This window comes from Psammomys obesus, unplaced genomic scaffold, assembly GCF_907164565.1.
Source record: "Psammomys obesus unplaced genomic scaffold, mPsaObe1.curated_primary_1811, whole genome shotgun sequence".
Taxonomy (NCBI): Eukaryota; Metazoa; Chordata; class Mammalia; order Rodentia; family Muridae; genus Psammomys; species Psammomys obesus.
In genome coordinates, this window is record NW_026596079.1 from 39,412,825 (window position 1) to 39,428,486 (window position 15,662).

The 15,662-nt window shown below is 46.0% G+C and overlaps 1 protein-coding gene and 1 long non-coding RNA gene across 2 annotated transcripts in view; one reads left to right on the forward strand and one right to left on the reverse strand.

Annotated features, from left to right (window-relative positions):
• Positions 1-449: 449 nt before the first annotated feature.
• LOC129690762 (uncharacterized) lies at positions 450-8,254 on the reverse strand. Its single transcript, XR_008722364.1, has 3 exons — positions 8,164-8,254; positions 3,067-3,271; positions 450-622 (listed from the first exon to the last, which is right to left on the reverse strand). It is a non-coding gene; the product is annotated as an uncharacterized LOC129690762 (long non-coding RNA).
• A 339-nt stretch (positions 8,255-8,593) lies between these two features.
• The window catches only part of Ubr5 (ubiquitin protein ligase E3 component n-recognin 5), a 111,750-nt gene continuing 104,681 nt past the window's right edge, over positions 8,594-15,662 (forward strand). The window contains exon 1 of the mRNA XM_055626290.1: positions 8,594-9,049. Within this exon, the coding sequence (XP_055482265.1) occupies positions 8,988-9,049 (62 nt within the window). The 5' untranslated portion in view covers positions 8,594-8,987. The remainder of the gene's footprint in view (positions 9,050-15,662) is intronic.

The window sequence follows — 15,662 nt, forward strand, 5'->3', positions numbered from 1 at the left end:
GGGATGGGGACTAATTCAGGGAGTCCACAGCAGCAGACTATTTGCCTCATGTGGGCTCTGAGAGGTGCCCTTTGCCAGCTGCAGACAGTTTAAATCTGAGGACTCTGGAGAGAGAGTAAATGCCACAGCCCAGAGAATGTGAAAGTTCCGAGAAACAGCAAGGCTGCTGCTGCTTTCCCCTTGCTGCTTCTGGTTGCTGTTGTGAGACAATGAGTGGGAGATCTCCTGAAACAAGGACTGGACTAGCTCCAAGGAACCCAAAGACTGTAACTAGCAGGAAGGAGCTAAAGGAACTTGGGCCCCCTCTCCCACTAACGCTTTCTTTCTCCTACCTGGTGTTGGAAGGGACGGGGTGGAGTAGGAGAAAGATATAAAAAATGTAAATAAGAGTTTTTAAAAAGTTTGCTAACAGAAGAGTAATTTGGCCTACCGGTATTGCCCACCTCTATCTTGTCCTTTCTTCCCTTTACAGATACAGTGGCAAATGGTCTTTATGTGGTTCCAATTCAATTAAAAGTTGAAGCTGGCTTTGGGGTTGGAGTGTGGCTCTCTCCTTCTCTAAACCCATGCACACTTGTTGAGGGAAAATCCAAAATCTCTGTCTCATATCCGAAGAGCCTGTCTGGTATGGGACAGAGGAAAACAAAAAATAAGGGATTGTTCTGTTGCCACTGATCTCATGATCCTTTGGTTTTTATTTGACCCTATTTGACTTTATTTTTAAAAATATATTATCTCAAAACCTATTAGATTAATATGTATATATAAAATTTGTCATGATACTAGTAGTTATTAACTAATTTTAGAAATAAGCTTCATCTAGCTTCCTGTATGTGTTTCCAGATCTGAGTCTGAAGCACGTAACTAGAAAAAAGTTTGTGTACCTCATATGTACTCAGTATATTGTGGTCCTCAAATCTTTCTGAGATCTGCTGAATATGGCATTTAAGGCGCTTCAGTTTTCTATCACTCCTAACAGTAACCTTTTAGGTTTCCAAGAAGATGATGGGGCCCCCAACGATGAGTCCACCACCTGGACTGTGTGACAACAATCACTGGGAAAAATTGTTCCATGTTTCTTCTGCTGCCTGGTTCTGTACAAACAATGGACATCTTTGAGTTGACTGTTAAGTTCTGTCTAGTCGGGATTGCTACCAACCTGACAAACATCATTCAAAGATCAGCTTCGGACTAAACTGCTTAGGACATTCAAAATGCTGAGTTTATATGAGACTAACATGAACATTTCACAGAACACTTAACTCAAAAAAACTCAATCCTAAGACTGCCAAATACAACCCAGCTGGACATTGTGGAAAGCTTAGCAAAAATTGCTTAATTTTTGTAAATAATTTTACTGTATCATTCCTTTTTATTTAGACAAGGGGGGTAGAAATAATAAAGGGCCAATAGGATAAGGGGTAGATTACTGAATCTACTCTCATAGGTCAAGGCAAGGAACACCACTGCTTCTTCTGCAGACAGAAAGCTGGACAAACTGGATGTAGGAAAGTCAACTGCCAAGCTCTGCAAGGACAAGGTAGGCAAGTCCTTCATTATACCTGCCTCACAGAAAGTCTGTCAGATATTCTGAGCTACTAGGCTCCAAAGTTATAGAGATAACTTAGGTGGCTCTCTAGTCAGCCAGCAGTCTCTGCCATTTTTATCGTTTTGGAAGCTGCTTGCTCTTCACTTCCTGTTTATTCAGATAATATTATCCGTCTCAGGTCTCTGATGGGGTTGAAGACCAAATAGTTATAATCATACAATTAAAATTAAGTTCTTTAGGATTTAAGAAGATGTTTTGATTGGTATTATAAGTTTTGATACAAAGTACAGGTACAGAACTCTGGACTCACCAGGATAGGATAGATAGAAACTTTCTTTAAGGTACTACTAATGGACTAGACGTTGAAAATGTAGTTTTTACCTGATAGTATATAGTTTACTGATGCTAGAGAAAATTTTTTTATTTAGACAAAAAGGGGGAATGTTGCAGGATATTTGATCCCATTGTGAACCTCAAGGTTGTGAACTGTAAAACCCTGTTCATTATTTGGTGTGGTTGAGCTCTAACACACACCTTTGACCCAAGAACTTTCTGTTTATTGTAAACAGGTGTTTACGGTTTGGTTCACCCAGCCCTAGCACACACCTTTAGTCAAAGCGCTCTCTTTATTCTAGAGCTAATAAAGTAACCCTAGGTCAAGAGGCAGAGCAAGAAACCAGCTGACAGGGATTAAAGAGTAGGAGGGACTTTGAGTTGAAAGGTGTTTAAGACAGAATGTAGAAACAGAGCTCTGGCTTTAACTTGGGCTTCAGCTTCTCAGCTCCCTGGCTTTTTGGACTTTGAGCTAGCAAGCATTCAGCTTTCGGTTTTTTGGCTTTTGGCTCCTGGGCTGTCAGTTAAACTAGTGAGTCTTTTGGTTTTTTGTTTTGTTTTGTTTTGTTTTTCCATCCAGATCTGAGCTGAGAAGGAAGGTCAGCTGGGTGCTTTCTCTGCCTCTCTGAGCTAGGAGGTTTTCACCCCAGCATCTGGCTCCTGAGTCCTTATTGGTAAAAGAGAATGATTGGGATTTTCATCATTGTTTATAACAACAGAAAAACAGTGACTTTCTGAGTTAGGACTCAACAAACCTCATGGTAACCTCATGGTGGCTTGTAGGGATTGCGCTACGGGGACAGGAATTCTGGGAAGAAGTAGTACACATCTCATAAAAAAGGAATAATTACTCCGCCCATGTCTTTAGGATCCCTTAAGGTAACTCCATCTTTCTGGGGGAGGGGGCTCCTTAGCCAGGTGACTGACTCCCCTACTGGAATGTTAGGTCTCTACACAGGCCAGAGATTCTATTCTGACTGGAGCTTTCCCTAACGGGCTGCTAATGCTGCTCTAGCACTACAGACGGTGTTCACCTTCTAAGCCGACTACTTCTACCCAAACCTCTTCCCAGTGAACGCCCCTTCAGCGGGGTAGTCTTGGAGGTTCAACTCAACGTAAGAAGGGTACATCAGCACTTCCCACTGCGCTGGGGAGTCCTGGACACCCCCCCCCCCCGCTCTTACCTCCAAGTGCCTGTCAGGAGGACTTTCAGGCCCTAGCTTCTGAGCTTGTCTCTGTGGAAAGGGTGACAGCTGTCTCCAAACACAGGACTCACGTCCCTGAGTCTTATCTGGTTTAGTAATTCACCACCATTTTGTCAGCTTTTCTGTGCTTTTAAGTATATTTAAAGAAGTATTTTGCTTAATTCTTCTAACTTGAGAGAATTCTCTGCAAAGAAAGAATTAGTTCAGATTAGTAGAGATAAAGTTCCCTGGTCCCTTTTCTTCCATTTTATTTTTTTGCATTAAGTGACAGGCTGGTGCTCTGCTGTTGAGCTACACATACAACTTCCTTTAACTATAAACATGTACGTATGTGTGTATAATCTCAGTATTTGAGACCAGACTGGCCCTGAATTGCGGGACTTAGGAGACATTCTGCCTCAGCTCCCTGAGTAGCTGGGATTAGAGGTGCGCACCATTGTGCCTCAGTTTCCTTTCCACTTTACTTTTCAAAGGGCTTGTATTTGAACACGCTTACTGCCTGTCTCGGTCAGTGTTCTGTTTCTGTGACTAAGCCTTTAAATCCATGAGCCTATGGGAGGTTTTCTTATTCAAACCACCACATTCCACTCCCTGGCCCTATGGGCTTGTAATCATATCATGCTATAAAAATGCCTTCAGTCAAACTTCAAAAGTCCTCATAGTCTATCACAGTTTCAACATTGTTTTAAAAGTTCAAAGTCTCTTTTGACACTCATGACAAACTCTTAACTGTAACCCCCTGTAAAATCATAACCTAAAAGCATACCATATACTTCCAACATAATAGCACATAATATACATTACCATTCCAAAAGGGAGGGAATGGAGCATAGTGAGGAAATCCTGGACCAAAGCAAGACCAAAATCCAGCTAGGCAAACTCTAAATTCTGCATCTCCATATCTGATGCCAAAGTTCCCCAACTGCTTTCAGATTTGTTGTCTACAACACACTTCTTGGGCTGATTCCATGCTGGGTCTGGAACTTCCCTTGAGAGATTCCACTTTTACATTCTGCTGCAATGGCAGAGTTGTGGTTTGAATAAGAATGGCTCCCACAGGCTCATATATTTGAGTACCTAGTCACTGGACAGCAAACTCTTTGAAATGGCCTCTCTGGGACTCCACACAGGAATGGCCCAGTGCACACCTGGCCTCAGTGGCTTTCCTTAGCTACAGAGGGAGACTCCACAACCCTTTTCTTGTATTCTTGACTCTAAATCGACTTGGCAGAAGCCGCCAAGTTCTGCTGCTCGATGGGGGTAGTACTTGGTCCCTCTTTTCAGTTACGTTTACATCAGCCTTTCTGTTGTTGACAGTTTCCTTCACTGCTTAGGATTTTCTTCAATTTCTTTTTATTGGTTGTAACCTTACATGGGTGGGGTATTGCCCCACTTTAGTAAAAGCTTTCCTTTAAACTCCCCCCCCCTTTTTTTAATCTCCTTAAGCACTGGACTTAGCTCCATTACACTTCCTGGTGCTGCTTTTTTTCCTCAAACTGTACATTTTATAATTCTCTTTGTCTAGATTTTTCTTATCATTATACACATTCATAAGAGTGATAATAACTACACAGCACAGTCAATGCTAGGCTGTCTTTAAATCTCCTCTGCCAATGCCATTAATCCAAAATTCTTCAGTTTAACCTTGGACAGATTTTTAGGACAAGAGCATACATAACACAGGTACATTCTTCTCCAAAGTATCATAAGAATGATCTCTAGGCCACTTACTAATATTATTCTTCTCTAATACTTCTTGAGCAGGGCTCCCACAATTCAACTCATCCTCTGCCCTGTTTTCCATATTCCTAATAGGATGGCCCATCATGCCCTGTTTAAAGCATCCAACTGCTTCTGTAGTCCAAAGTCTCAAAGCCTACATTCTAACTGTGAGCAGCATGGTCAAGGCAATACCCCACTCCTGGTTCCAACTTCTGTCCTAGTCACTGTTCTACTGCTGTGAAGAGACACTATGACCAAGGCAACCTTTATAAAAGAGAGTATTTGGAGGATTGCTTACTGTTTCAGAGGTTAGTTTATTATCAATCAGAGAGCATGCTAACACACACAGGCTGCTGACACACACAGGCTGCTGACACACACAGGCTGCTAACACACACAGGCTGCTGACACACACAGGCTGCTAACACACATAGGCTGCTAACACACACAGGCTGCTGACACACACAGGCTGCTGACACACACAGGCTGCTAACACACACAGGCATGGTTGCTGTAAAAGTAGCTGAGAGTTCAATATGCTGACCCACAAGGCAGGGAGGACAGGAGAGAGAGGAAGAAGGCAGGGAGAAAAGCAGAAAAAGAAAGAGGAGAGGAAGAAAGTAGAGGAGAGACAAGGCAAGAATGAGGAGAGGAGTAGAGAGAAGTGGAGAGAAGAGAGGAAAAGGAGAGAGAGTGGGCCTGGCATGGGTTTTAAAACCACAAAGTCCAATCCCAATGGCACATTTTCTTCAATACAGCCTCTAATCCTTTCAAAGAGTTCCACTCCCTGGTAACTAAGCATCCAAATATATGAGCATATGGGCCATTCTTATTCAAATGACCATACCTCTAGTCCTCTATCTTCATGTAATACATGAATAGATATGTAATATATATATATATATATATATATATATATATATATATATATATGGTTTAATAAAGTTAACCCTAGGTCAAGAGGTGGAGCAAGAAACCAGCCGAGAGGGATTAATAGGAAGAAGGGACTTTGAGTTGAGGGGTATTTAAGACAGCACGGAGAAGGGCTCTTTAGCTTTTGAGTTCTTTGGCTTTTAGTGTTTGGCTTTCTCCTCCTGTACTGTCATGAGCCCGCAGGTCTTCTCCTGGGCCATCAGCTGAGTTAGCAGGCTTTTGCCTTTTTGGCTTTTTCCTTTGGGAAGTGAGCTGAGGAGGAAGGTCAGCTGGGTACTCTCTCTGCCTCTCTGAGCTAGGAGGTTTTCACCCCAGCATCTGGCTCCTGAGTCTTCACTGGTAAAATCAAAGGATTTGGGGTTTTCTTTCTTTCTAACTTGTCCCCTTAACGTGTCATCTGGGGGTTGGGAAGGGCAGTGTCAGAAAGGTTGCCAATCAAAGACCCCCTAGGTGGTTGGTATGGTGAGGAGACTGAACTTCAGATTTTAGGTTCAGAAAACTAGACGTGGATAAATCAGCCTGGAAGCAAGCCTGAGGCTGGTAGGAGTAGACTGTTTCCTCTCTGCCATGGGCCTGCACATCCCAGAGCATCCAGCCGAAGGGCCCCAGCCGCTACCACCCTTGTGGTAGTCATGTAGCCTGGCAGCCAGGTGACAGGTTAAAAGCATGCCAGCCCCTTAGCCCCACCCAGTGATGTACCATCTCCCCACCCTGCCCACTCCACACATTTAAATAGCCTTGATTCTCCCAATTAACGAAGCCTGTCTCCTGGGAAGTCTATTTGTCATGAGCTCACTGACACTAAGGTCTCCATCCCTCAGCTGTTCCTGCCTTGCTCCCTCTTTCATACTAGGCCAGTCCTGCCAGTAAGGGTTTGTGAGGCGGGGCCAGTAACAGCAATGGAAAGGTGGAGACAGGCAAGTTTGGAAGAAAGAAAGCAGGTCAGGTGTGAGCCCTGTTCCGGAGCAAATCTGAAACAGTCACAATCATTTGCTCTGCTTATATGACTTTCCTTAATTCTCTTGGCTGGAACCCTTTCCTCTTTTAACAGCACTCTCATTGCACTTATTATGCCTATCACTTAGGACTGGTCTTATAGACTCTGCTCCTTCTAAATTATTAACTACTAGATGGAAGCTGTGATGTAGAATGATGGAATCAGAGTCAGATCAACTGGTTTTTGTCTGAGCCTCAGCACTTCCATACCATGTTTGGGTTCTGGTATCCTCTTGCATGCAACAAGGACACCCCCCCCCCCCCCCCCACTCCCAATACACACACATTCAGAGGATTTTCTGTTTCTGGCTGTTGTGGAACTCACTATGTAGAGAAGGTTGGTCTTGAACTCCAGAGATCCGCCTGCCTCTGCTTCCAGTGTGCTGGGATCAAAGGTGTGCGCTATCACCAGCACCACCGACCAGCTAACAAGGACATTCCTTACCTCACAGTGTAATTTGCCCTGTGATTTGAGATATCAGCGGTATAAGTAGTGCATAGTATGCTCATGACACGTTAAAACCTTTCATGGTATCTATTAACAGCTGAGTGCCTGACACATCCTTTTGCTTGACATACAGTATTTAGACCCTGTGCACAACAAAATGCTATGATAGGGTAATTAATTAATGAAGGCCACTAAGTTGTGTAGCAGAACCAGGAGCCAAATTCTGCTTTGTATGGCTCTAGAACCAGCAGTGTTCTAGACTTGGGAAAAAAAATGAAAGCAATTATAGGATGGTTGGTAGCCATAGGCTGCTTAGGCAGTTTCAGTGGCCTTCAAACCGCTATTAATTGTGACAGGGTCTTACTGTGTAGTTCTAGCTGGCCTGCAACTCTTGGATGTTCATCTGAGTGCTAGGAACATCAGCTTTGAACACTGGAGCTGACGACATACTAAGAGGTGTTACCATCTGTCTCAAGGTGTACTTTTGATTTACTAATTTCTACAGCATGCTCAAAAGAACTTTATAAGCTAAAAAGCATGAAGACAGGAAAACTACTCTGGGTAAGACTGTTGTATACTCGATTTAACGAACAACTGTTACAGACTGGAGAAGAGGCTTCAGGTTTTCAAAGGCATTTGGTATTTTGAAAGTAGCCCTAGAGGAAAAGTGTACTGGTTTCTCGGGGAGTGGGGAAGGGAGGACAAGGGAGAGATTCCAGAAGTTGTAGTTCTGAAACCCCAGACCGCAATAGCTCTCTTCCCAAAACAGGTGCATACAATCTTTCATTAAAGTACACTTAAAACAAACAAAAAACCCACAGAAAGAAAAACCACATGAATAACAGGAAATTGGTGGAAATTTCCACACTTTGTGAAGTTGCACGATGGCAGTGCTGATGAAACAGTCTAGTCTAAAGTGATAGAAGGTGCTGCAAAGCCACTTCCAGGACCCTAGTAGGTTTTGATAAGGCTCTTACGTAACTGCCGTGCGCAGCCGAGCATCTCTGGTTCCCTACGGCACCTTTCTCCTTAATATAACGCGGCTGGAGGACGCGAAACGACAGCAACCATTCGGGTACGTACAACCATTAGGGATGGGAGGGGGTGGGGGGCGCAGAACGCCGCGCGTGCCCTTTCACCCGGCTTCCCGAGCACGTGCTCTACGGAACACGCCGCCCCGCCCCGGGGGCGGGCTCGCGGCCCAGCGCGCCAATAGGCGAGCGCCTTACAGCGCCGTGGCCCGACGACGTTAAGCGGCCCAATCGCCGGGGCCCGGGCGCCCGTTTCCCGGAGCCCCGCCCCACGAGCCGAGCCCCGCCCCCGCGGTCCCGCCCTCCGCCCCTCCCCCGCCGATCGGCGCCCAGCCTGCGAGACGGAGAAACTGGGGCAGAAGTGAAGATGGCGGCGGCGGCGCTGGCGGCGGCGGTTCGTCGCCAGTGACGCGCGCTGCGGGCTGCTGTCCCTCCCGGCTCCCCGCGTCCGCCGCGTCCGCCGCGTCCGCCCCGGCAGCCCTCCGCCCTCCGCTCGCCGCGCTCCCGGCCGCCCTCGTCCGTGCGCGCCGTGGCCGGCCGAGCGGGCGGCGCGTTGATCCGCCCTCCCGCCCGCCGCGCCGGACCGCCGGGCCGCGGACGCACGCTCGGCGGGGAGGCGGCGGGCCCTGCGCGCTCGCGGCTCTCCGTTTGGGGACCGGGAGGAGGAGGCGGTGGCGGCGGCCGTGGGATCCGCGGACGGGAAGGGACTCGGGGGGCCGGGCGAGAGCGGGAGCGGCTCGTCCCCGGGAGCTGGGCGCGCAGGCGGCACCATGACGTCCATCCATTTCGTGGTCCACCCGCTGCCGGGCACCGAGGACCAGCTCAATGACAGGTACTGGGGCGGCGGCGGGGGAGGGGCGCTCCTCCTCCCTCCCCTCCCCCACGGCCGCGCCGGGGGCCCTACCGCCCCCTGTAGGCCCGGTGCGGCCCAAACTTGGGAGCCCGGGGCCGCGGGGCGGGGGCCGGCGCGGTGTGGACGCGGGCGCGGTGTGGACGGCCCGGCTCGCAGCCCCCTCCCCTTCCGCGAGGAGCCTCGTTGGACTCGGCGGAGCCGGGGGCTGCGGGCCCAGGCCGGAGGAATCCATATTAGTCAAAGTTGAATTGAGACAGACAATGAGCATGGGGGGATGGTGGAGGTGGAAAAGAGAGGGAAGAGGAGCGGCCGGGTCGGGGGCTCCCGCGAGTCGCGTCCCAGGGGCTGGGCATCCCCGGGGAGGCGGGGTCGGAGGGTGCGATTCCCGGCAGACCGCGGGCTGGGAGGGGGAGGAGGGAGCGAGCGCCATGATTATTGTTATTATTATTAGCTTTGAGCCCCTGCGGTGAGGTTGGCTGCCCCGGGAGGGGGTGAAGTCAGGCGGGGGGTGGGGAAGTGGATTGGATTCCCTTTGCTCTCCTTTATTCGAAATGGTGCTGCCGAAGTCCTGCTCCCGGGCCCCTGTGGTGAGAGCCTTTTTTGTTTCCTTTTTTTATTCTAATGATAGTGTTTTCTGGAGTTGTAATTTGACAGCTGAAAACCGTGAGTGGAGTGTCAAAGGAAAACTCTTCGGTTTGCAGTTCGCAATGCTGCTTTTCTTAACGCGCTGTGAATTTCTGGGTTGGGTTTGCTACGGGCCGAGGAGGAATTTTGATTTAAAACAGTTTAAGAATCTCGTAAGGCTGTTTTGATTTGGATTCTTCCACTTCTCCCCGCCACTGTGCCTTCCCAGTTTAGGATATTGAGTTGCAGGGCTACATGCTCCCTGGGACCTAAGAAAAAGCAGGAAAAGTTCCTGTACTGTTGCAAAACAGTCTCGGAGGTTGAGGGAGGCCTCCATTAAAGCATGTCTTGGGATCTAGGACTCAGATCTAATGATGGGCCAAATGTTTACAGATCGGAAAGTGGGGCGTTTTAAGCTTCCTTCTCCCAGAATGCATTCCTGTTAGCTCATATATTGTGTTTGTGTAAGGCCATCGTTTCCCAAGTTGAGATGTAATTTTTGCTGACTTAAGTTGTGTGACGCCTGGTTTGTCATGCGCTTCCCGGAGAGAGGCAGAGGCCTAACTTGGGAAGATAGCTTCTAATGTGTCAATATATCCTTACCTAGGCCTAGGCTGGCAGCTTTTAGATCCTGGGCCGGCAGTCTAGTTTCTGGCATTGTGTAAGGGTTTGTTTAAGCTTTACTGTAGCCATATTGTTTAAATACGTTTGTGAAACTCAAAATGCTTTTTTAAAAGATTAACTACTTGCGAGTTGTCTTATACTTTCTTTAAATACAGGAACAGCCTTTAAGCTATTTAAACATTTTGTTACTCCTTTCTCTGACTTGATTTCATTAAAGATTTTCACAACGTCAGCATAAGACTTTGGGGGGTGGGGTGTTAAATCTTAGACTCAGGCTAGTAGTGAGGATAGCTCTACTGCCATTTAGAGAATTGTGTTGGTCATGTTTGAGTCATTTGTCTTGTAATTTACACCAAAGAAGTAGGACAAGGTTTTTGTGGTAGTCCTAACTTTACATACCAAGAACTTTAAATAGCACAATTCAATTGAATAGGCATGCCAAAATCCTTGTTGTCTTTGTGTTACCAACCTTCTATTTACTATTTATTTGTTTAGACAGGTTCGACTGGCCTGGAATTCACTATGTATCTGATGATGAGCTTGCACTCCTTAAACTCCTGTCCTGACCTCCCTAGTGCTGTGATTACAGGCATGAGCCATCACACCCAGTTTACTTGGGGATAGAATCCAGGGCTTCCAACTGCTGGACAGATACTCTACCAACTGTGCTACCCTCCTGTGTGTGTCGGTGTTTTGAGCCACTTTTTAGTGTTCCTTTTACCTCAGTTGTTTGAGAAATATATATACAGTTCTTTTTAAGGTACCATTTTCCCACTGCCATCTTTGTTTTTGATTCTTCTAACATCCATGTACTGTATTAAGACAGTTAGATACTTGTGACTTTTTGCTGTTTGTCCACGTGCATGCTTTGTGTGTGTGTGTGTGTGAGAGAGAGAGAGCGAGCCTGCCTGCCTGCCTGCCTGTCTATCTATCTGGATAGATGGATAGATGGAAGTCTGTTACCCAGGCTGGTTTTGAGTTCACAATCATCCTGCCTTGGCCTTCTGAGTGCTAGGATTACAGAATGTGCAACAACACCGGGGATGAATTTTGAACTTTTAAAAAAAATTTGTATATATATATGAGTGTCTGCATGTTTATATCTGTAGCAGTTGGGTAGCTGGTGTAGGAGGAGGTCAGAATAGGGTGTCATATCCCTGGGGCTGGAGATAGAGGTGGTTGTGAGCTGCTGGATGTGGCTGATGAAATGGAACCCACTTCCCCAGTGACAGCAGTTAGTGCTCTTAGCTGCTAAGTCATCTTTCTAGCCCCCTGGCATGAGTTTTTTTATGCCTGGAAAAGACAAGCGACTTTCAGTCATGACATGTTCACTAAGGTGGTAGATAAACAGACTAGGGAAGTAGTAGGTAATATTTTGGAGACCTGTAACTATGCTGCTTCCCTGTGAAGCATGGCCTCTTGGAGGCGGCATCCTTAGTCCTGAGTACTCAGTTGCTCTGTGACAGCAGAATCCTTTTATTTAAATGTTCATTCTGGAGATAGAATTCGGATCCTCGTGTTGCAGAGTTAGCACTTCGCCAGCTGAGCCGTTTCCCCAGCCTTCCAATGACTTCTTGTATTAAGTCCTGCTTACCAGTTTCTCAGATAAAACAGCAGAACTAGACTGAAAACATGATTCTGACCCCTGAGGACTGAGGGGGAAATCTGCAAGTGCCCTACTACTAATCCGTAGAAAATGCCCGAGAAGTGAGACGTTCTGTAGACCATGCTCCTCACAGTGAGGTGAAGGGATTTATGGAATGAACTCAGGATAGACAGTGAGCTGAAATATGCGGGGTTGGGGGTGCTGTCTCCTGACTTCAGTTTTTGTAATGTGTGGACCTTTTCCCACTTGTGTTGGACTGTTTCCATTGTCCCAGGCACTCAGCCTTAGCACAGACACCGTTCCTAGAAGTGTTGTGTTTTTACCCGTTGCTTCAGATTTATTAGTCAATTTATATAATTGTGTAATTTATAAGAAACAAGTTTTATTTAACTTTTTTTTAACATTTTAAAATGTATGTGTCCGTGAGTGTGCTGCCACTCAGCATGGGTGTGGAGGTCAGATGATAACTTGCTCCTACCATTTGGGTCCTAATGACCAATTTAAGTCATTAGGCATGGCCCAACAAAAATATTTTTAAATGACTGTTTTAAAAAATTGTGTCTGTGTGTATATGATCGGTGTGTGTGTGTGTGTGTGTGTGGAGGGGGTGTAAAAGTGAGAGTGCCACAGCATGTGTGTGAAGGTTCAGAGGACACTTTTTGTGAGTCTGTTCTCCACTTCTGCGGTGGGTTCCAGGGATCAAACAGGCTAGCAGGAGCGCACACACGTGTTGCACCACGTCACCAGCCCCCAACAAGACTGTGCACCCCATAATTATATTGAGCATTAATTTCTTTGTGGTGAGTTGATTTTAATTTTAAAGAACAAAATTATTACAAGAGTCTTTAGTCAGTCAGATTTTGGTATCCCAGAGTTTGATGGCCTCTGCCCAACACCTCCTTCCAGGTACTTCTTTAACTCTTTCCTAGTTAAGAGGAAAGGTTAGAAGGAAATCTGTCCTCAGATTACCCGTTCTGGCTTAGTACTCTGTGGTCATAACACAAAGCAGTTCTCATTGTGTGTGGGATTCCTGTGAATGTTGCTTTTTGCATTATAATGTGTTGTGTAATCAGTTGTAATCAGGCTTGATGGTCAGACCACTAGTGTTCTTCTCTCTCAGGGTGCTGGAAGGCTACAAGATAGAATAGCCAGGAATCTGAAACTAGTAGGCTGAGTACTGGCCTTAAGGTCAGGTAGGAACAGTTGAGTTAGTGAATGAGAAACGCACAAGTATTAGAATGCGAGTCTGGAACTAGGAAAAGATGGTTACTTTTAGTTGTTTTCATATGTGCTGCTTGGTATTCATCACGCAGCAGAGCAAGGACTCAACTCTTCCTAGAGTGCCGGCTCCTACAGCTTTCTCCCCTCCCATCCCTTCACCAGGGTGTTGGGGGCTTGACCCTAGGAGCTTGGGAATGAATGCTGGCTAGGTAAGTGCTGCGACGCTGAGCTGCATCTCCAGGCCCTGGAAATACTGTTAAGATTAAATGGAAAACAAATGGGCAGATCAGTTTTACAAGTCAAATAGTTCCTGAATCATAGACACAGACACACTGGTGAAAGCAGTGCTGGCAGCAGCGTGGAGTGAGCCGGTGGAGTTAGGGAAGACAAGGATTTTTCCTTAACTGCAATGTTACTTAGGGAAAACAATATGGGCATGGTGGCTCCTGCCAGCAAGCCTAGCCAGTACTTGCGAGAGTGGGGCCTCATCGTAGCAAGTTTGAGGACAGCCTAGTCTAATTTTGGGTTCTAGGCCACTTGACTCTTAGTGGTCTTGAACAACCCAAACCCTAGACTCCTTAGCCCTAAATCTGTCATTTTCAGCTGACATCAATTTTACCTTGCAGGGAAATGCTTGGCAGCGTCTGCAGACAATTTCCATTTCTGTTCTTAAGTGCAGAGCGTTGATCCCATGCCTGCAGGCATGCTAAGCACACGCTCTGCCCCTGACTTGGACCCTCAGCTCAGACATTGCTACTGGCCTGTAGTGGCTCTAGGCCAGAGACTCCTAGACTCTCCTGTAAAGAACGGCCCTGCGCCCCACAGCCTGGAGTTTAATCTAATTAAAAATGTCAGCTATGTGAGGTGGAGAAACCTGGGCTAGGATTATCTTTAGTACAGATTAGATAGAAAAACAAAAGTGACTTTCAAGAAAAACCAGGTTCTTAAGTTAGTCTCAAAACATGATAATTGAAAGCTAATTAAAATTAAAGTTGAATTTAAAGTTGGTAAATAGACATATTTCAAATTTTGTGAATACCACTCTAGTTCCATTTAGGATAGTGCAGATAAAATTGTCAATTGGAGCATGTGTACAGAGAATTAGGGATTGGCTAAGTGGAACAAGGCTAAAAGTAAACGTTTTTTGGATTGTTGGGTTTTATGTCTTTGTGCTCTGAGCAGGAGCCAGAAAATATGGAAGGGTGATTACACAAAGCTGAACAAAGGTGGGTGGTGGGTAGAGGTTAAATAATAAAACTGCCTGAAAGTTTAGAGGCCCATGCCCCAAACCACACCAAAACCAACACCCAAGTGTTAGGCTGTGTGTATGTGCTAGAGCATCATATAATTTGAAGGAAACCTCACTGATTACGGAGATTCTTATCTTAAAATGATACTAGAAACATTGTGGTGAAAAGGGGCCGTCAGGTGCAATATGTGGATTAAAGGCAGGTGCCTCAGGAAAGATTGAGTGCAGGGTGTAGACTAGCTCAGCAAGAAACTGGAAAGACAAATGGGCAGATCAGTTTTTACAAGTCAAGTAGTTCCTGAATCATAGACACAGACACACTGGTGAAAGCAGTGCTGGCAGCAGCGTGGAGTGAGCTGGTGGAGTTAGGGAAGACAAGGATTTTTCCTTAACTGCAATGTTACTTAGGGAATAGGCTCTAAAGGAAAATGCTATCATAGAGACTGTCATATTACATCCAAGTTGTTTTGTTTGTTTGTTTGTTTGTTTGTTTTTGAGACAAAGTCACATTATATAGCCTAGGCTGGCTTTAAGCTCACAGAGATTTCCTCTGCCTCTGCCTACTGAGTCCTTGGATTAAAGGCATGGGTGGCCATCTTTGTTTTGAGACAGTATCAGTATGTATGCCTTTAAGGCTGGCCTTTAACATTTTATTCTTTTGCCTCTGCCTCCGCCTCCGGGAGTATTTCTCAAACTCACTTAGGTAGCTAAGAATGACCTTAAATTTATGAGTCTCTGGCCTCTAGATTCCTTCCAAGAGATTGCAGGCATAAGCTACTACACCTAGTTTTCCTTGTGTAAACCCAGAATTTCCTTGTGTATCTAGACAGGGAGTCTCCTGGCTGAGAGGTCCCCAGTCCTTGAGTGTCTCTCAGGAATGTACAAGTTTTTGACATTGCCGCATGCATGATATGTGACAGTCATCTATGAAGTTCACCTCTGAAAACTGCAATCAAGTTGCCAAAAATAGGGGACAAAGAGATGGCTCAGTGGTTAAGAGCATGTACTGCATTTTCAGAGGACATGAGTCCATGCAGGAGTCTTTCTCTAGCTTCAGAAGGCCCCAACTCCTGTAGCCTCCGAGGTTCACTTGTCCTCACACAGACGTACGCATACTTTCAAGAAATAATAAAATGTCTTTAAATAGTCCCAACATTTTAAAAAGTTGAGTTTATAGTTTTGTGTTGGGCCTCATTCATAGCTCTCAGGGCCCACAACACACACACACACACACACACACACACACACACACACACACACACACACAC